General features: G+C 49.8%; 1 protein-coding gene across 3 annotated transcripts; it reads right to left on the bottom strand.

Annotated features, from left to right (window-relative positions):
* Positions 1-10,247, bottom strand: LOC140388389 (uncharacterized). Of its 3 annotated transcripts, none has more exons than XM_072472478.1 (3): positions 9,336-10,247; positions 4,732-4,966; positions 1-3,509 (listed from the first exon to the last, which is right to left on the bottom strand). In XM_072472478.1, exon 3 carries the CDS (start codon positions 2,188-2,190, stop codon positions 1-3), a length of 2,190 nt encoding a protein of 729 aa, XP_072328579.1. In that variant the 5' UTR covers positions 2,191-3,509; positions 4,732-4,966; positions 9,336-10,247. The 3 variants fall into 3 exon arrangements, with proteins under 3 accessions (XP_072328579.1, XP_072328580.1, XP_072328578.1); XM_072472479.1 differs by having other exon boundaries at positions 4,732-4,900; XM_072472477.1 differs by lacking the exon at positions 9,336-10,247 and having other exon boundaries at positions 4,732-5,926.
* Between the last annotated feature and the right edge of the window lie 11,469 nt (positions 10,248-21,716).

Below are 21,716 nucleotides of genomic sequence, written 5' to 3'. Positions count from 1 at the left end.
CTATGGGGAATTCTGATGGTTTGCCGGCCCTTGAAACATCGGGATGCTGTTTGGTGACACTTGGATCATTTGCTGGCTTGTCTGCTGCTGGTTTTCTCCCTGCCTGTGGGAATTCCGCAGGCAATTCCTTTTTATGTGCCCTGCCTCCCCGCACCCCCAACACACACCTGGAGGGCCGGGCAGTGGTCCCTGTCTCGGAGTCTGATGATTAACCTGTACCTGTCCTCTCTGATTCTGATAGGGTGGCCTACCACCTCCCTGTCCTTTCCCATTTCTATTCCAGTCAGTTTGACTTTGCAGGGCGTATGGGTTTTGATAATTTAGGCCATAGGCTTCTGGGTTCATGGACAGCGGGAAGGCAGAAATGTTATAGGTTATGATGGGTTGGCCTCCATCTCCGCTCCCCCCTAATATTATTGGTGCAGGTTTTTCCTCTGACTTTTGCTCCACCATCATCGGAGCTATTTTTCTGGGTGCGAGATCCTCTTTCGCCTTTATCTTATCCTTGTTTTTGATCTCCTCCAACTGCGCCTGAAGGAGTTTACGTTGTATCTCCTTCAGCTGTTTGTCTGCATTTTTTTCATCTTTGCGATGTCTTTCTACTGCATGGGCAACATAATCTACAAACTCTCGGTAGCTTTTTGAGTCCAAGCCCACTACCTCCTCCAGTCTTGTTTTAGCTGGGACTGGCAAGCCCTCCAGTATTGTAGCCCGGAACATGGCGTTGGTCAGTGGGTCTGTTAGAATGTCCCTTTCCGTGTCCCTCCTCCATCTTCTTAATTGTTTTTCCACATACACAGCCGCATTCTCCTCCTCACCCAATGGCTCCCCCCTTAGGGTTTTTACATCCATTCGGTTGGGGTATGTATCCCGCAGTGCCTGCCATATGTCTTGGCGATACGGGTCCATGAGTGTCCCATCTACCTCTGGGTCATAGGCTGCCATCGGGATGCCTGCACGTCTCATTACTTCCGCCATTTGGTCCATTCCTAGCACCTTTGTCAAGAGAGCTTTGACGTCGCCCAGTGCCATCCTTTTCCCCATCATTCCTGCCTCCAACTGTCCAATCCACCTTCCAGCTCCATCCAAAATATTGGGTAATTCATTAATTAAACTAGGCAGATCCTGTCCTGACCAAGGGATATACTGCAGTCTGCCACCCTTCAGAATCACCGGGAGCACGCTTTTTTCTCTCCTATCCTCAGCTGGAAACTTCACAGGTTTGTGTTTTTTCCGCATTGATTTTCTTCGTCCCCCTAACACTGATTGTCCCCCTTCGTCTTCACTACTTGCTTCTGTCTCTTCTTCCATCTTTCCCTTTATTCTATTTTTCTCCGGGTACCTCTCTGGGTGCTTCCACATCCATGGCTTTTCCAATCTTCGTCTATTTGCCCCTCCGGGTACTTCCCAGCATATCTCCTCTCTTTCTTTTTCCTCTCTGTTCCATCCTACTCTCTTTCCTTCTATTTTTCCCTGTGACGTCTCACTCCCACACTCGGAGAGATCTTCCTCTGTTCCCCACTCACATACTTTTCTAACATTCTTCCCTTTCCTTTCTCGTTCCTTATCCACTTTCATTGTCTCCTTTGCCCATTCCAAAAGTTCTACCACATTTACTTCTTCCTCCAATTCCTTTCTTCTTTGACTCAGCCCATCCAAATCCTCTTCTGCTTTCCTAGCCGCTTCTTCCATACCTTGTTTCTTTTCTCTCTCCCTTTGTACCCATTCCTCCTTCGTCATTGGTTCCATGTTATATTCTCCCTCAAAATTCATTGTACCTGATATAACTGGGTACAGTCCCTTGGAGCTCTGTTCCCCTAAGTATGGGGGCGGGGCTTCGTTTGGATCTTCCAATTCTGCTTTTTCCTGAAGTTGCACTGGCATCTGCCTCCTATCTCCCCTCCATGCCCTTCTTTTCTCTTTCCCCTCCCGTTCAAATAGTGCTAGTATCTCTAACTCCTTTTCTCGCTTCTCCCTTCTTTTGCTCGACCTATCCTTAATTTTATAGTTCTTTATCATCCCCTTCTGGTTCCCACACCTCTCTACGTCCCATGTGCCTTCCTCCGGCCACTGTGTATTGGTCTTACTTGTTCTTTTGGCCCACTTTCTAGAAACGTGTTCTATATCTCCCCTAAGGGCTGGGAACTTATCCCCTAATATCTCCACTGGTGTTTTAACTTTGTGTTCCATTATTCGTCTTTTTGGGCTACTGTCACAATTTTTATCACTCAATTTGTCAGAGTTAGGTATCACAGTGATTATTACTTGCTGTATTATTTTCCCGTGTTCAGTCCCCTGTTTACCTTTCTCTTGGGTTTCCTTTGTCAATATTTGTAACTCTAACCGGGGTTCCGATATCCACTTCCCCGTAGTCCCCTGTCCCGGCACTATCTTCCTCTCCCGGGCTATAGGGTAGTAGGTCCTCACCTGTTCGTCTATGTGTACAGAAACCCTGTATCGGTCAGATTCCTTTATTAATTTCTCTAGAGTTTCCAATTTTATCTCGTCTATCCAATTCCTGTCGGCTATTCCTTCCCAGTCTACATACGGCCACTCATTTTTTATCTCTTCTAAATTAGTTATATGTGTAATCTTGTCCCAATCCAGGGTGGCTTCCGTTTTTGTTAATTTTTAATCCCCTGACTTTTCTTCTCAACCTGTTGTACCAATCTCGCCACTAGGTGGTTTTGTCAGTGTAATTTTCCCAAGTTGTTAGTTATTACCCTACCTGTATTCCAATTCTCCCTCTTATTTCTGTCCTCCACGCCGCTACCGCAGACCAGTTTTGTTCAAATTGGTCTTTTACCCTCTCTCTTCTAGCCGCTAATCCCCTTCTCTGGGTTTGATTCCACTTCTGTGCTTTTAACTACCGTATTAGGTCAGAGAGCGATCTCTCACTGATCTCTCTCCCTCTCGGTTGACGTCCCTTACCCGAGGTCCTGGGTAGGTTTGGACTGGCAGATTTTCCCACACTTACTCTCTTCTGGGCAAGTCGTGACCTGAAAAACCCGCTCCAAACCGCTTGACTTAACCTAATTGCATTACTTTAGCGTTCGGTCTTTTTCCCGTCTCACTTTTTACCCATTCACAGACAATACAGTATTCTCAGCGCGCTTTTGCATGCAAAGCTCCACTCTTCAGATCAGGCTCAGTCTCTCAAAATATTTTACACAATTTAGTTTTACCTTTGCAGGATATCTTTTGGGTTGGGGAGATCCAGGACCAGTAGAGAGCCGGGTGCGCCGGGCCTCGAGATCCCTTTTCCGACAACAAGGATTTACATGCAATACAAATTTGCTCACCTTGCTGTCAGAATGCCGGCTTTGGGATGTCCAGCCCCGGTCGGACCTCCGTCTCCGCCACTCCTTCCAGATGCTTTTCTGGGCGATCTCTCTCCAACCCTGCTCGCAGCGCCAATTTTGTCGTGGTTCCCCAGGACGACAATTCGTGTATACCGATTAAAACAGAGAGTCTGAACAGCGATCTTCCAAGCAGTGGACTTTATTCACCTAGCACAAGAGAATAAAATCGGGATGTCCGGAACAATCCGATGAGCCCTCAGGCTTACAGTCTTTTTATGTACATTTCAGCTCCGTATCTCAAGGTTCTTATCTTTCTTATCTTACTTTACAGCCGGACCTTGCTTTGGCCACCATTGTTTTTAGTTGACTTTTATCTGTCTTATTCAAGATTGGTCGCTTCCTTTTTCCTCTCTTTGTCTCTTAAACCATGGTGGTTATAACTCTTGCCCTTATCTGCACTTCTCTGCTTGTGCAACAATCGTGGTTTAGCTGACTTAGGCCGAATGTGTAGGAAACATCTGCTTACTTTATTTTCTCGTGTTTATTATGGTTAACTACTAAATTGAGCCACTAAGCAGTATTCACTGTTTTCCCAAGTGACCATTATTTGCTTTTGTTAATTAGTAATTGCTAAGCTACTTTTCTGGGTCTTCTGCTTTAATCATATCAACTATACTTGATTACATTAGGTTGTCTATTCTATGTTTGATTATGTTAGTTCACACAGGGTTACTCTAAATTACATCAGGTTACATAGGTCACACATCCATTTCACTACTCACCTAACTCTGCTTTATTATTTCACTATATCTAGCTTATACAATATCTAGTACAAATTCCCAACACTAGTTGGTCTTTAGTGGACTGAAGCTCATGATCAAATTTAGTTTTTGCAATTGTCTCTTGATGTTTTTGGAGCTGTGCCATTACTGAAAAAGACCATTTCATACATCTTCCACCGTTTAACCGTGTGGTTTTACCCCATGCCTTCTTGATATTATCAAGGGACCACTGTCCTTTGGGGATATCATATTTTGATTCAATTTTTGTGGCAACTTCAGACAGTCCAAATTGTCTACAAATAAAAGATCCAAGATCATCCAATATATCGTCAATAGAGACATCCGGTACAGCGTGACCTCCCTTACACTTTGTGGGAAGTAGTTCTCTACCATTTGAAGGTTCTGAATCTATTTTAGGAGTCATGTCCACTATAAACTCAGCCATACACCCCATTTTCTAGTCGTCAACTCCTTTTGTGTATCTATGTATACTACCGTGACTATTTTTTCAGTCCCGTTTAATTTTAGTGTCAACGACCGGCACCAGATTGATTTAACACAGTCTATAAAACAAGTCCTTTTCAGGGGCCAAAGCACTGATTGATGTGGCTTTAAGACTTTTAATGGGTGAAAAAGATATTTCTTACCCTAGTCTAGCCGTGGGTTCCGACTGTCTTCCGGGCCTCCACCGATAATTCCTGAAGCTTCCGTCATCGTCTGGGCCTCCTCCGAAGGTCGTATCTACTCCTCCCCTGTTGCCGACTACACCAGTTGAAGGATTTCTACCATTCGGTTACCAGCAGCACTTTGCGATTACTGGAACTCAGTAGAAATTTAAGTTAAAACTTCTCAGGTGCCAATAGGAATTGTTTTATTCGTCTTCTATTGATTATAATTTGAATGTCATTTAAAAGGCAATTCGTAGACAATTTGAAGCTTTTAAAAGAATCACAGACATTATCTTCTTGCTTAGGCAAACAGCTCAACAATAACTTTTAAAAGTCAAAGTCTGAAAATGAAATATGAAAAAGAGAGAGCGAGAGAGAGCTAATCAAAAACTAATCTAAAACTAAACTAAAACACCAAAAACACACAAAAAACACACTAAATGGCAGGTCGAAACTTGTTCAGTTATACCCTTTCATATCTGTCTTAAGTCATCTAATCACACCCCAATATAATCCTAATTGGTTTGGGTTAGACTTAAACACATTTGATCTGACGGCAAGCCGTCCATCTTCAATGCGCAACATTAGTTTTAATTGTTTCATGTCTGAATACTTGTCCATGTTATGGAATGCGATTCTGTGCTATTATCTTTATCAGCTTAAACTGGTCTTCTGCTGACTTAGCTGTTATCTGCATTGTGAACAATGGTGCCTTCATATTACGGTGGCGTTGCTATGGTGTAGCTCTGTCCTTGATCTGACAGCACAAGTATAGTGTCAAACTGTCTTGCAACTGTGCTGTTTTAATCTATGATGGAATTATGCTGTTTCATGCTGTTTTGTGTCTCTGTAAGTTCAGAGATAACCTGAGGTTATAAGTGAATTTAAAGTGGGTATTTAAAACTAGGGCTTAATATTTATGCTTAAACAGCTATCTTTTACCTATATTAGGTGTATTAGAAATACCTGGCTTCTACAGTAACCCATGTACACCTAAACATGAACTTTCCAGGATCATTTTCATGATTTCCAAGATACGTTTGCCTCAGAACCCCTCAGCTTCCATTGACATCAGTCATGTAAAACCATAGCTTGTGTACGTTTTATGACTTAATCCACTGATGTAGATTTGCACACGAAAGTCTTGGTGCAGCATGGCAAACGTTAGTGATCTTCGAATCAAGGAAAAAGCACTGAAGCCCTTGCTTGCGAACTAGCCATACCCCTCTAACCACGTTATTACAGTACAGTCGATTCTCCGGCCTCCCCAGCGAGGCTGCAGTTGGCCGTTGTCCAGTGCTGGTCCACAAGAACGTGGACCAGGCAGAACTGCACCTGGGGAGTCTCCCTGGCCTTTGGGAGACCCAAGGTGGTCAGGGTCTGTTCCGGGTGTCTCCCTGGCCCTCCCCTTGGAATGCAGACACCTTGGCGCTGCCCAGCTGGCATCTTGGCACTACCACCCTGGGACTGTCAAGGTGCTGGGTGGCACTGCCAAGGGTCCAGGCCCAAGGGGGACTATGCCCATGAAAGGAGGCGGGAGGGAGGGGTTGATTTGCAAGGTGGGGGTGTTCAGGGCAGGTAAGTAGGGGCTTCCGGGAGGTTGGAAGGGGGGGGTGATAGGTGGGGGCCCAAAGAGGTTGGGGGGGGCCATAGCGGAGTGTCCTCACTTCAGGGGTGTGGGTTAGTGCCCATGTGTGTGACAGGTGACATTTCCCATGGGTGGGGTCCTACAAGGTCACTTGGAGATCAGGGCACCCTTTCAAAATGGCGGCCTGATCTTGGAGTTCAGCTCCCCAGAGCTGAAAATAATTCTAAATGTGGGCTAAACCAGTGAGAACTCCCCAGGGCCCCAAAAAAGTGACTACATGTCATTGAATACTGGCAGGGAACTCCCTAAAAACCCCAATTTAATTCCAGAGAATCACACCCCAAGTGTAGCATTAAGCAGCTCTCGCAAAAGGGAATCGGGGAACATTGTTAGAGTCACACTAAGTTTTTTGGGGGTTGTTTAACCTCCAAATCCATGAGTCTGCACTCACTGGGTATTAATTTCTTTTATGAGAATTTAACAATTCAGGTAATAGGAGACAATCTAATGATTTAACTCCAGGAACATTTATTAAGCAACGAAAGGGATACTTAGGAAGCAACATGACTGGTTCCCCAGGATTCTTGCTTCCTGATTCAGCTTGGGGCATGAAGTGACACGTGGTCTTCTGTTTCTCTCGGTTAGTTCTGGGGTCTTCTACCCCAGCTGGAAAGCTGACTGTTGTTTTGAGTTTAAAATTAAGCACATGCCTGGCAACTCAAAGCTGGCAATTTGAACTCTTTCCAACACCATATGCATGATCAATCAGGTTTTTGAATTCAGATTGGCTTGGGCAGTGCATAATCAGCCCCTGATTGGTTTAGATGGTGCACAATCAATTTCTTATTGGTTTCTTGGGAGGGGAGGGGGGGGGGGGGAATGGTATTCTATGATGTCATTTCCTGTTGACTCCTGATTGGCCCCCCAATGTGTTAATTACTCATCGGATTGTGTCTCTCATTATAGCTTTTTCTGCTATTTCATTAAATTTTATGACTTTCCACTGAGATAACGGGGCCTTAAGGTAGTTTTGGTGTCTGTTTGTTTGAGATAAGAAAGGGTATGATGTCAATAATGCTCAATGATTTGACTCATTGTCCCAAATTCCTAATTAATGTGTAGGTATCAATCTTGTATGTCCTGCAGAAAGCTCATTAAAACAGGTTCTTATCAGTGTGTTTTGGCTGTGAGAATGTGCTTTGCTGGTATATGTTTTTGTCGTATCTGCCAATGCTTTGTACAAGTTAATTAAAAATAGTAAGAGTATAGAGTTGTAGCCTTGCAGAAATTACAAAGTTCCAGAATTACATACTTTAAGTGCATAGAGATAATTGGTGTGTTAAAGCTGAAATGATAGGGTACAGATGAACATACAGCACAATACGTTATATGTTAATAAGGCTTAAATGTACATGGTTACAAAAATGAGCAAAATACTGTGGATGCTGGAATCTAAACAAGAATATAGGAAGCTGTTAAAACTCCAATGAAGCCCAGGGCAAGCTTGAGGAATAGCATCTAATCTTCTGGTTGGACACATTGCAGCCCTCGAGACTCAACATTGAGCTCGGCAACTTTAGATTTTAACGTTTCTCCTCCACCTTAAATCCCGTTTGATGCGACCATCAATTCACACAAGACAATTAGTAGAAGTGAACAGTGGTTTTAATAAGCTAGATCTGTGCCTGCCTGCGACTGCTCTGTACTGAGTGCTGCCTCCAGGCTGCAGGTTTATATACCACCCCCAAATGGGCGGAGCCACAGGCGGAGCCCACAGGGGCATCAACATAATACAATACAATACAGTGGTGAATTACATTAGCAATACGTTCACCACATTCACCCCCTGTTAAAAATTGAAATCCAGTGGGGGTGAAGTGCACTCACATATCGAGTCTGTCTGGAGCCTTAATCGTTCTCTGTGATCGCCTCAGCTCCGGCTTCGCTGTGGGCACGGGTGTCGGACTCGTTGTCTCCGGGAGCGTGTCATCTGGAGCTTCATCACAGTGTGTCAGCGATGGGGGAAGGGAGGGTGTAGGCCATGTAGGGGCGGGGGCGGTGTTCAGGATCCCTAGGGGGGCAGCTGGTAGCCTGCCGTGAGAGTTTCGGTTGGTGGTGATAGGCGGTGGGGGGGGGGGGGGGGGCGTTGGTGATGGTCACTGGGGAACCGGCGGGTGCCAGATCCCGGAAGAAGACTGTATCCTGTCGTCCGTCGCGGTGCGCCACGTAGGCATACTGAGGGTTGGCATGTAGGAGCTGGACCCTCTCTACCAGGGAGTCGGACTTATTGCTCCTCACGTGCTTCCGGAGGAGGACAGGCCCCGGTGTTGTCAGCCAGGATGGAAGTGAGACCCCGGGGATGGACTTCCTGGGGGAAGACAAATAGACGGTCGTGTGGGGTCTCGTTCGTGGCTGTGCGGAGGAGCGACCGAATGGAGTGGAGCGCGTCGGGGAGGACCTCCTGCCAGCGGGAAACCGGGAGACTTCTAGACCGTAGGGCCAGAAGGACGGCCTTCCATACCGTCGCGTTCTCTCTCTCGACCTGTCCGTTTCCCCGGGGGTTGTAGCTGGTAGTCCTGCTCGAGGCAATGCCCTTACCGAGCAGGTACTGACGCAGCTCGTCGCTCATAAGCGAGGAGCCCCGGTCACTGTGGACGTAAGTGGGGAAACCGAACAGGGTGAAGATGCTGTGCAGGGCCTTAATGACAGTGGCCGCGGTCATGTCTGGACATGGAACGACAAAGGGAAAACGGGAGTACTCGTCAACGATGTTAAGAAAGTACACGTTGCGGTCAGTGGAGGGGAGGGGTGTATTTAAACCTCACCACTATTCTTAGAATTCTTAGGTTTCCCCTTTACCAAACAATGGTCAAGAGATTCTAAATGGTGGACAGGGATTCTCACTCCCTGACTCCTACGCAGACTTTTGTGGGTGCTATTCGGGTCAAACTAGTGGGATAACCCATATCTTCATAGAAGAATTTTATCTACTTACCACTTAGTAGCATCGATCCTGGGTCCCGCATTGCTAGGTAAGTAAAGTAGACTTTTGTAATAAACCACTGTTTCAGGTTTAAACTTTAAGCTATTTTCTTTTTCTTTTAAAAGATAAAATCACTGTCTTTACAGAAAAGTAAAAAGATCTTGCTTCTGGATTCTCCTGGTCGGTTGATCAGACCTTCCTGGGCCTCCTCGACAATCTCTCTTCTTTATCTGTTGGTCTCCTCCCGGTTATTCTACGGTTCTGCTCGGCTTTCGTCTCCTGTCAGTCCCATGTACCGAAATTACCCTGCAGGCTGAGAGTGAGTGCCTGGCTGGGGGCGATCTAGGATATATGTCACCTTTAAAACAGCTTTGCTGATTACATGACATTATTCTAAAGTATTTTCTTCTGCTCCTGATCGCAATACTTTTTCTGTCCATGTGATTCCACATCAAGTCCTCATAATATCATGAGAGGGCCTTTGTGTTAACCTGACCTTGGTCTGCCAGCTTACTGGAAGGGAGGTTTCCTTGGTAATTATTCTGGGGCATTCCAGTCTTTCATTCCCTTATCTTTTGAAAGTATTGTATTTTCTTGTACTCTTAAATGTTTCAAATTATTCAAAATTAAGATTCTGACAATTCCAATCAATTACTTGCTAAACTAATTAACTTCTATTAAAGGGTATAAAACTCATTCTCTTTATTTAACCTAAAACTTAATTTTTTATAAGAGTTTCTTGAACTAAAGGTATTAAGTTGCAGCATGAACTGCTTCCTTATCTCAAGGCCTGTGTGATAATGGCTGTCTGCTTTCTAAAGAACCTTTGTCTGCAGTTAACCCTTCGAGCGCCTTCTGCTATTTCATTTTAGCATTTCATTACATTTACTTTTATGGGATCTTTTCTGTTACTTTGCTTTTTCTCATGTTTCTTGTTTTTTTCCATCAGATCTTCATGTTTCAAATGACATCTTTGCATTTTCCTCAACACCCCCTCTTGACATTTGAAACATGACCCTATTCTTCTTTAATTCTCTTCCGCCCTTAATCATTTCTTACTGTCTTATATCCCAGATCATTATTGGCCATATTTTCATGTCCTGTTTAAAAACAACGTTCAAATTAATCCATTGCTCTTACCAGTGTCGACAGACATTTTATCCTTAATTTAATCACCGTGAATCATAGTGGTGGTTGTCCAGAAAGGTAACACAATAGCTAATCCCGCGTGTTCTATCACCTCCAAAGCATTTTATCTCCTTGGGGTGGCAGCACCGTAGACGCTTTCTCGTGTCCCTTAGAAACAGCACGCCACTTAGTCCATCAGTAACCAAAAAGGTCTTTTGTCTATCCTGGCAGTCCAGTGTCCCATTCTCTCTCCATCCAAATTGCTTTCCGTATTTCATTAGTATCGTTAATCACTATATCATGTATCATCCACTTTTTCCCTTGCCTCATTACTTTAAAAGGTTCTATCACTCCTGCTTCTGGCCCTAACTTTCTCTCATTGACTTCCAACCCTTCGAGCGCCTTCTGCTATTTCATTTTAGCATTTCATTACATTTACTTTTATGGGATCGTTTCTGTTACTTTGCTTTTTCTCATGTTTCTTGTTTTTTTTTCCATCAGACCTTCATGTTTCAAATGACATCTTTGCATTTTCCTCAACAGGGGCCGTTTGAAATCGACGCTGAGGCGCTCAAAGGGGCGGGAGGCCTTCACCAGGGGGGCCTTGTCTGGCCGATAGAAGTGCGGCTTGACTCCGCGCAGACTTGGCAGTCCCTGGTCATGGCCCTGACCTCCTCGGTGGAGTAGGGCAGGTTGCAGGCCTTGATGAAGTGGAGAAGCCGGGTGACCCCCGGGTGACAGAGGTCTTTGTGGATGGCCCGAAGTCGGTCATCTTGCACGCTGGCACATGTGCCGCGGGACAGGGCATCTGGGGGCTCATTGAGCTTCCCAGGACGATGCACAATATCGTAATTATAGGTGGAGACTTTGATTCTCCACCTCAAGATCTTATCATTCTTGATCTCGCCCCGCTGTGTGTTGTTGAACATAAAGGCTACCGACCGTTGGTCGGTGAAGAGGGTGAACATCCTACCGGCCAGGTAGTGCCTCTAATGCCGCACAGCTTCCACAATGTCTTGAGCTTCCTTTTCGACAGAGGAGTGTCGAATCTCGGAGGCGTTGAGGGTACAGGAAAAGAAGGCCACGGACCTGCCTGCCTGGTTAAGGGTAGCGGCCAGGGCGACATCTGACGCATCGCTCTCCACCTGGAAGGGGATGGACTTGTCCACCACGTGCATCGCGGCCTTGGTAGTGTCTGCCTTGATGCGGCTCAAGGCCAGGCGGGCCTCAGTCATCAGGGGAAAGATGGTGGCTTTGATAAGTGGGCGGGCTTTTTCCGCATAGTTGGGGACCCACTGGGCATAATATGAGAAGAACCCCAGGCATATTTTCAGGGCCTTGGGGCAGTGAGGAAGGGGGAGTTGCAGGAGGGGGCGCATGCGGTCGGGGTCGGGCCCGAGGACTCCGTTTTCCATGACATAGCCGAGGATGGCTAGTCGGGTTGTGCGGAAAATGCATTTCTCCTTCTTGTAGGTGAGATTAAGGGCTTGGGCAGTTTGGAGGAACTTCTGAAGGTTAACGTCGTGGTCCTGCTGATCATGGTCGCAGATGGTGACATTATCCAAGTACGGGAACGTGGTCCGCAGCCGTACCGGTCAACCAATCTGTCCATCGTTCTTTGGAAGACCGAGACCCCATTGGTGATGCCGAAGGGGACCCTGAGAAAGTGGAAGAGGCGGCCGTCTGCCTCAAAGGCAGTGTAGTGGCGGTCTTCCGGGCGGATCGGAAGCTGGTGGTATGCGTACTTCAGATCTACCGTGGAGAAAACCCGGTATGTGTAAAATCTGATTTAAAAAAAAAAAAATTTTTAATTAAAGTTTTGCAAAGTTTTTCATAATAAATAGTAATAATCCTAACACAGCAAAATAGAGTGAACATTAACATAGTGCAAAAAGAGAATATACAATAGCAATTGACTTGACGTGACCCCACGCGCCTCAGTCTTCCCACACCCTCCCAACGGAGCACTCCCCCCCCCCCCCCCCCCCCCACACTCCCCTAAGGGTCGCTGATGACGTTTCAATTTTTCCTGAGACGCCAGCGGACGGTATTATGCCCCCGCTCAACAGCAGCAGCTCTGTACACTTGGCAAAATTATTTACACACATAGGTAGGCATCTGTTTGTGGTGTTGTCGTCCCTTGCTTCTCCCAGACGGAGTTCGCTGCCGTTGTCGTCTCATTCCGCTTCTGCGGCCCTCCAGTCTTCCCCGTTTTCTCTGTTCCTGTGGACGTTAAGTTTGTTAACTTTTCGATGCCTCCCTCTCCCCCTCCCTGGCTCTCCTCTATTGTTCCGTCTCTTCCCTCTACCCCCCCTCTCCCCGCTCTTGCGCCCCCATCCCCCTGTGACTCGCCTTTCCTTCCTCTTAGATTTAGCTGTCCGCCCCCCCCCCCCCCCCCCCCCCTCTCCCGGTCTATCTCTCCCTCTCATGCTTTGGCTACTCTCCCCTGTTTCTTGGCTACCTGGCTATTCTTCTGCTTGTTTGTTGGCCACAAACAGGTCTCGGAACAATTGGGTGAATGGCTCCCACGTTCTGTGGAAGCCGTCGTCTGACCCTCGGATGGCGAATTTGATTTTCTCCATTTGGAGAGATTCCGAGAGGTCGGACAGCCAGTCTGCAGCTTTGGGTGGTGCTGCTGACCGCCAGCCGAACAGGATTCTACGGCGGGCGATCAGGGAGGCAAAGGCAAGTGCGTCCGCCCGCCTCTCCAGGAATAGATCTGGCTGGTCTGAAACCCCAAAGACTGCCACTTTCGGGCATGGCACAACCCTCACCCCCACCACCTTGGACATTGCCTCGAAGAAGGCTGTCCAGTACTCCAAAAGTTTGGGGCAGGACCAGAACATGTGGGCGTGGTTGGCTGGGCCTCCTTGGCACCGCTCACATCTGTCCTCCACCTCCGGGAAGAACCTACTCATACGGGTTCTTGTTAAGTGGGCTCTCTGTACCACTTTTAGTTGCGTCAGGCTGAGCCTTGTGCATGTGGAGGTGGAGTTGACCCTATGCAGTGCTTCGCTCCAGAGTCCCCACTCTATTTCGATCCCCAGGTCCTCCTCCCACTTCATTCTTGTTGCGTCCAATACGGTGTCGGTCCCTTCTACCAGTCGGTCATACATGTCACTACAGTTTCCTTTATCTAGTATGCTTGCGTCCAGTAACTCTTCCAGTACTGTCTGTCATGGTGGTTGTGGGTATGTCCCTGTCCCCTTTCGTAGGAAGTTTTTTAGTTGCCGGTACCGTAGCTCGTTCTCCCTGCTTAGCTGGAATTTCTCTGTCAGTTCGCCCAGTGTTGCGATCCTGCCGTCCGTGTATAGGTCCCTGACTGTCAGTGTCCTTCTGTCCTGTCCCCACCTTTTGAAGGTGACGTCAGTCAGCGCTGGCGTGAACCTATAGTTGTTGCAGATGGGAGCTGTACCCGACATTCTGGTCAGGCCAAATTGTTGCCGTAGTTGATTCCAGGACTGGAGGGTGGCTATCACCACCGAGCTGCTGGAGTGTTTTTTGGGTGGGGATGGGGATGGGAGTGCCACCGTGGCGAGGGCCTGGAGGGAGGTCCCCATGCAGGAGGCCTCTTCCGCGCGCACCCACTCGGCTTCTGGCTCCTTGATCCATCCCCTTATTCGCTCGGCCATCGCCGCCCAGTGGTAAAGTTGTAGGTTTGGGAGGGCAAGCCCCCCCCTGGATTTTGTTTTTTGTAAGATCTTCTTTGGGATCCTAGCATTCTTCCCCCCACCCCCCACACGAACGCCATGATTAGTTTGTGTATTGCTTTGAAAAAGGCCTTGGGGATGTAGATCAGGATGGATCTGAATAAGAAGAGGTACCTGGGCATCACGTTCATTTTGATCGTCTGGACTCTCCCCGCGAGGGAGAGTGGGAGTGTGTTCCATCTTTGCAGGTCCTTTTTTACTTCCTCTGTCAGACTGGTGAGGTTCCATTTGTGGATCCCTTTCCAGTCATGGGCTATTTGGATCCCCAGGTAGGGGAATTTGTGTCGGGCTTGTTTAAGCGGCAGTTCCGTTAGGGCTGCCCCACCTACTTGTGGATGTACCGGGAAGATCTCGCTTTTGCTCATGTTGAGTTTGTAGCCCGAAAAGGCGCCAAACTCTTTCAGGAGCGCAATGATTCTGTCCATGCTGCTCTGTGGATCCGAAATGCAGAGGAGCAGGTCATCTGCATAGAGTGAGACTCTGTGCTCTCTGCCTCCCCTTTCGATCCCCCTCCAGCTTTTTGCTGCTCTGAGCACGATTGCTAGTGGTTCGATCGCCAGAGCGAACAGCAGTGGGGACAGTGGGCATCCTTGTCTGGTGCCCCTGTGCAGCTGGAAGTATCGGGAGTTGGTATTGTTGGTCCATACGCTCGCCATGGGAGCGTTGTATAGGAGCTGTACCCAGGAAGTGTACCCTGTTCCAAGCCCGAACCGCTCCAGTACCTCTTTGAGGTATTTCCATTCGACTCTGTCGAAGGCCTTTTCTGCATCTAGAGGGATCACCTCTGGTGTTCTCTCCCCGGAAGGGGTCATTATCACGTTCAGCAGGCGCCTGATAATTGAGGTAAGCTGTTTACCTTTGACAAAGCCTGTCTGGTCCTCTGCGACCACATCAGGTACACTGTCTTCTAACCTTTTGGCCAGTATTTTGGGGTCTGCATTCAGCAGTGAGATGGGTCTGTATGACCCACATTTCGTTGGGTCTTTATCTTTCTTAGGTATCAGCGAGATCGAGACCTGTGCTAGCGTGGGCGGCAGTGTGCCCCTCGCTAGCGAGTCTGTGAACATCTCCCGCAGGTGCGGGGCCAGTGCTATCGCAAATTTTTTGTAGAAGTCCGCCGGGAACCCGTCGGGTCCTGGCGCCTTCCCCACCTGCATGGAGCTAATGCTGTCCATGATCTCTCCCAGTGCTAGTGGTGCTTCCAAGCCCCGTTTTTTGCCCTCCCCCACGACTGGAATGTCCAATCCATCAAGGAACCGTTTCATCCCAGACTCCCCCATTGGGGGCACTGAGGTGTACAGCCCTTGCTAGAAGGCCTTGAAGGTTTTGTTGATCTTATCTGGTTCTGTTTCTAGCGTGCCTCTGGTATCCCTGATTTGTGCAATTTCTCTGGTGGCTGCCTGCTTTCTCAGCTGGTGTGCCAACAGGCGGCTGGCTTTGTCTCTGTGTTCGTATAGGGTCCCACATGCCTGGCGGAGTTGGTGCACTGCTTTCTTGGTGGAGAGTAGGTCAAAGTTCCTTTGTAGCTCTTTCCTCTCCGCCAGGAGCTCTACGGTCGGGGCCTCGGAATATTTACGGTCTACCTCCAGTATGGAGTCGACCAGCTACTGCCTCGCCACCATTTCCTCCCTATCTCTTCGCGCTTTGAAAGCGATGATTTCCCCTCTTTGTACGGCCTTTTGTGCTTCCCAGAATGTGGCGGGTGAGACCTCCCCATTCTGGTTGTTCTCTGTGTACTCTACAATGGCCCGTGATAACCTTTCATTGAAGGCCTTGTCTGCTAGTAGGGCGATGTCCAACCTCCATGGGGGCGTTGGGCCCTGCCTGACTCCAGCCTCACGTCCATGTAGTGTGGAGCGTGGTCTGATATCACAATTGCGGAGTATTCCACCTCGTCTATCCCCGGAAGCACCGTTTTCACTCCCACAAAGAAGTCAATTCTGGTGTATACGTTGTGTACTGGAGAGAAGAAGGAAAATTCCTTCTCCCCCCAGTGGGGGCGAACCTCCAGGCGTCCACCGCTCCCATCTGCTCCATAAAGTGACTGAATTCCCTTGCCATGCTTGAGGTTTTCCCTGTTTTGGGGTTTGATCTGTCTGTCTTTGGGTCCTGTACACAATTGAAGTCCCCCCGCCCCCCCCCCCCCCCCCCCAATGATTAGTCGATGCGTCGCAATGTCAGGGATTTCTGCCATGGTCTTCTTGATGAAGCTCGTGTCGTCCCAGTTGGGTGTGTATACGTTAACTAAGACTACCGGTGCCCCATCCAGGGCCCCGCTGACCATGATATACCGTCCCCCTGGGTCCGTAACCATCTTTGTCGCCCTAAACATCGTCCTCTTGCTGATCAATATTGCCACCCCCCTGGCCCTTGTTCCATAGCAGGAATGGTAGGTTTGTCCCACCCAGCCCTTTCTTACCCGCAGTCAGTCCTGCTCTCTCAGGTGTGTCTCTTGGAGGAAGACAATGTCGGCCCTCATATTTCTTAGGTGGGTGAGGACTCTGGATCTCTTCACTGGGCCGTTGAGTCCCCTTACGTTCCAGGTGACTATCCTGGTGGGGGGCTTCTGCCCCCTCGTCCTGTGGGATTAACCATACTTACCTGGTGGACGCTCCCCTGCCCTCTGGGGTTTCCCTTTGTTAGGGGGCCGTCCAGGATGGCCGCTGTCACTGCTCTCTCCATGCGGTCGGGTCCCTGTGCTCCAGGGTTTCCCTTTGTCCCGGGGGCACCTGACATGGCCGCCCACTGTGCGTCCGCCATGAGGGTAGTCCCCTGCACTCTGGGGTCTCCCTTCGCCCAGAGACCGTACTGGGCGGGTGCTTGCAGCGATTCCTTGTTCCGAGCCCTTGGTTGTGGCACTTTGTAGCCCAATTCCTTTTCTAGCCCTGTTTGTCCCTCCTTCCCTGTGTCGCCCCTCCCCCCTTCCCGGTCTCTCCCCTTTCCCTCCTCTCACTTGTACCCTCCTTTGTCCCTCTTTCCCCTGTTCCTGTCCCAGTTTGCTCTCCCGTCTCTGTTGAGTGGTCCCCCCCACCTCCAGCCTGGCGCCTTCCCCCCTGTTGGGGGCGCGCTGATGCCCTGCTTTGTTGCATGCCCCCGGCGCTACCTTTCCCGCTGGTACGGTGGCCCCCCTTTCGGGAGTTACTGTCTCGCTTCTCCCCTGCCCGGCCTCTACGGTTTTCTGCCCGCTCTTCCCCTATCCTACCCTGCACTCCTCTTGCTTGCGCTCCCTTCTCCGCTACTCTCGTTCCCTCGTGCTGGGGCCTGGCCTCCCAACTGAAGCGGTCCCTCGGGCAGTGGTCTGTTCTTAGTTCAGGGTGCGCTCACTGTGGCGGGGGGGCCTGGCGTTGCCTCACCCTCCCCTCCCCCCATCCGCATGTTGTTGCCCCCTGCCAGGGGCCCCTCATTTCTACCTTCGCTGGTGGTTTTCCAGCCCGTGTTCCTCGACAAACTTGTTTGCTTCGGCAGGGGCTATAAAGAAGTATTCTCTTTCTTCCCAGATGTGACCCAGAATTTTGCTAGGTACAGCATACCAATACGCACGTTGCTCTTGTGAAGAGCTGCTTTCGCTCTATTAAACTCGGCCCGTCTCCTGGCTAGGTCTGCCCCAATGTCCTCGTAAATTCTAATGGCATGTCCTTCCCATTTGCAGGTTCTGTTTTTCCTGGCCCAGCGTAGGATTGTTTCCCTATCTTGGTACCGGTGCAGTTTAGCTATAACTGCTCTCGGGTGTTCCCCTGCTTTGGGCTTCGGGCGCAGCGACCGGTGTGCTCTGTCCATTTCTGGTGGGCTGGGAAAGGTTTTCTTCCCCACTATGTTGCCCAGCATGTCAGCCACGTATGCCGTGGGGTTTCTACCCTCGATCCCCTCTGGTAAGCCCACTATCCTGACATTTTGCCTCCTCGAGCGGTTTTCCTGGTCATCCACTCTGCCCTTCAGGCTCCCCTGTGTTCTGCCCAGTCTCGCCACCTTCCTCTCCAGGGCCGTGATCCGGTCGCTCACATCAGTTGCTGCTTTCTCCAGCTCCTTGATGGTCGCCTCTTGGGCTTCCAGTTTCTTCCCTTGGACGTCCAATTTCTCCTCTGCTCTGCCCAGGCCTGCTGTACCTCCGTCAGCACCTTGGCCATTGCTGCCTGCACTGCGGCCTCTATGTCTGCCCTAGCCTGTGCCTTGTTTACCTGCTGATGTTCCCTCTGCGCATCGGCAAAGGCTGCCTTCCAGTTTCAGCTCCCCCCTGGCCCGGGGGGAGACTGCACCTGTCTGCCCAGCTCTTTTTGATGCAGCGATACTTCCATTCTGCCGCTTTGCTCACTGATAGGCTCATCTGAACTGGCTCGCCCATTGCCCCGTCTGCCTTTGGTGCCCCTTCTCCCTCTTCTTTGGCTCCCTTCTGGCATTTTTCCCCCCTTTTTTTGTTCCTCCCCCCCTCTTATTTATTTATTTATTTTCTCCCCCCCTTCCCTTTTTCTTCTCCCCTCCCTTCTCGCATTTACCACTTTATTTTTCCCTCTTTTATAAAATTCTTCTCAGGTGAACTTGTTTTGGGTGAGAACAAGAAAAGTGCAAAAAGAATTTTTTTTTAAGTTTTAAAAGTTCAAAAGTTTTATTTTCAGAGTTTTGTTTTTGCAAAAGTTCTTTTTTCCTTCCTTTTCCCCTCACTCACCCAGGTCGAGAGAGAGAGAGAGTGGCTTCTGGTCCAGAGTCCCTCGTGGTGGTCACCGTCGGGGGGGTGGGGGGGGGTGTCGGTCGGACGGACGGACGGTCCCCGCTTCGTTCCCTGCTGCTGTCCCCGCTGCTCGGTCCGGGCCGCCGCTCGTCGCACCCTGCGCTCTCCTGCTGGGGGAGGGGGGGTGTCCGTCGCTCCTCCGTTCCTTCCTCCCTGCAGGTTCGGCCCCCGCTTTGGTCCTGTCCGCCGAGGGGGGGGGGGGGGGGGGGGGGTGCTGTGCAATCTGATTAACCATATCTGCTATGCGGGGAAGGGGTACGCATCGAGTTGCGTGTATCGATTTATGGTCTGGCTGTAGTCTACGACCATCCGGTTCTTTTCCCCGGTCCTGAAGACCACCACTTGGGCTCTCCAGGGGCTATTACTGGCTTCGATGATCTCCCTCAAGAGCCGCTGGACCTTCAACTTGATAAAAGTCCTGTCCTGGGTACTGTACCGCCTGCTCCCAGTGGCGACGGGTTTACAGTCAGAGGTGAGGTTCGCGAAGAGCGAGGGAGGGGCGACCTTAAGGTCGCGAGGCTACATCCGGTGAGAGGGGGTAGGGGTCCGCCGAACTTCAGCGTTAGGCTTCTGAGGTTGCACTGGAAATCCAGTCCTAACAAGAGAGGAGCACAGAGATGGGGAAGGACATAGTGTTTAAAATTGGCATACTCGGCGCCCTGTATCGCGAGATTCACCACACATTACCCCCGGATCTGCACTGAATGTGATCAAGAAGCAAGGGAGATTGTTTGGGACTCGGGAGAAATCTGGAGGGAACAGCGCCTTACCGTGTCTGGATGGATGAAGCTCTCCGTTCTCCCGGAGTCAAACAGACAGGGCATTTCGTGCCCATTGACCCGGATGGTCATCATGGAGTTCTTGAGGTGCTTGGGCCATGACTGGTCGAGATTGAAAGCGCCAAGCTGCGGGTAGGCGGCGTGGTCGATAGTAGCGAGGTGGTCCCAAGATGGCGGCCCCCGTCGGTCGCACGTGTCGGGCGGCGTTGAAGATGGCGGCCAAGATGGCAGCTCCCGTTGGTCGCACGTGTCGGGCGGCGTTGAAGATGGCGGCCAAGATGGCAGCTCCTGTTGGTCGCACGTGTCGGGCGGCGTTGAAGATGATGGCCAAGGTGGCGGCCCCCATGAGTCGCACGTGTCGGGCAGAGTTAAAGATAGCAGCCCCCACGGATAACACGAGGCGGATGACGCGTCAGAAGCGGGTGGTACCGGCAGGCACAGCCACGCTGCGGGGTCTGCGGGCCTGTGAGTCTGTGAGTCGGACCTGCGATTTTGGAACTTTGGGTCGGGCCAAGCAGACTTGGGCAAAATGTCCTTTCTTGCCGCAGTCGCTGCAGGCCGTGTTCCGAGCTGGGCAACGCTGCCTGAGGTGCTGGTTCTGACCGCAGAAATAGCAAGACGGCCCCCCAGATTGGGCGGGCAGCCGCGCGGCACAGGCCTGGGACACCCTCGGGTCGGGTGATGGCCGCGTCTCTGGTACCCACGAGGAAATCGCGTGCTCGGAGGGGAAAGCATTTAGGCTCTGGAAGGCTACCTCTAATGAGGTGGATAGTTTTACCGTCTCTTCTAGGTCGAGGACGCCCTTCTCGAGGTGCTGTCTGACATAGTTGGACTGGACTCCAGCCACATCGGTGTCCCGGATGGCAAGTTCCATGTGCTGCGAGGCCGTGACGTCCTTGTAGTTCCAGTTCCGAGCGAGTACCCTCAAGTCGGGTAGATATTCCTCCAGCGATTCCCCGGGGTGTGGTGAGGAGATGCCACGCGAACACTTCGTTCACCGGCCTCACGTAATGTCTTTTCAGGATCGCGACCGCGTCTGCTTACGTGGTTGCATCCTCGATTAGTACAGAAATTCTGTGGCTCACCCGGGCGTGGAGGAGACTCAGCTTGTGTGCCTCGGTGACGGCGGGCGAGGAGGAGGCGGCGAGGTAGGCCTCAAAACAGCAGAGCCAATGTGAGAAGATTCCTTTGGCTTCAGCTGCCTGGGTTGAGTTCCAGTCGATCAGGTTTGAGGGCGGCTTCCATTGTGATATCTTAGCTTATTAAATTGATGCGACCATCAATTCACACAAGATGATTAGTAGAAGTGAACAGTGGTTTTAATAAGCTAGATTTGTGCCTGCCTGCGACTGGTCTGTACTGAGTGCCGCCTACAGGCTGCAGGTTTATATACCACCCCCGAAGGGGCGGAGCTATAGGCTGAGCCCACAGGTGCATCAACATAATACAATACAATACAATACAGTGGTGAATTGCAGTAGCAATACGTTCACACCACTTTCTTCTCTTTTAAAAAAATATTCTATACATGTATTACCTCGGTGCAAAACCCCTCCTTCCCCTCTCACACCTGGCCATCTGTCGTTTGTTCTTCAAATTGCTACTTATTGTTGCAGTTTCTTTTGCCCTAGTCTAACATTCTCCCTCCTTTCAGATCCAACGAAGGGTCCATGACTCGAAACGTTAACTCTGTTTCTCTCTTGGTAGATAGACCTGCTGAGTTTTCCAGCATCCCCTGGACATAGTTACAAAAATTGTTTCCAGAATTTACCTCTAAGCTGATAGAACCTTACATACTGTGAAGGAAAGTGACTGCTTCTTTACTTAAAACATTACAGTTAAAACTACACCAATTTAGGACATGAAGCGGAATATTTAACACTTGTTTTCTTTACAAAATCAATAGACCTTGCTAACTGCCCTCTGCACCATAGGTATCAAATCACTGATACATTTGAATAACCAGGGAACATGATTCTCCCAGAGCAGGACTGCTCAACTTTGACATCCTTGGCGGGCGGCACGCCAGCACAGTGGTTAGCACTGTTGCTTC

The sequence above is a fragment of the Scyliorhinus torazame genome, chromosome 13, assembly GCF_047496885.1.
Source record: "Scyliorhinus torazame isolate Kashiwa2021f chromosome 13, sScyTor2.1, whole genome shotgun sequence".
Classification (NCBI taxonomy): Eukaryota; Metazoa; Chordata; class Chondrichthyes; order Carcharhiniformes; family Scyliorhinidae; genus Scyliorhinus; species Scyliorhinus torazame.
Note: the sequence above shows the minus strand (reverse complement) of the source record. Positions and strands in the feature narration are given on the sequence as shown.

Bases quoted from the DNA above. Each gene is read 5' to 3' on its own strand.
- LOC140388389 (XM_072472478.1), bottom strand. From the start codon at position 2,190: ATGGAACACAAAGTTAAAACACCAGTGGAGATATTAGGGGATAAGTTC.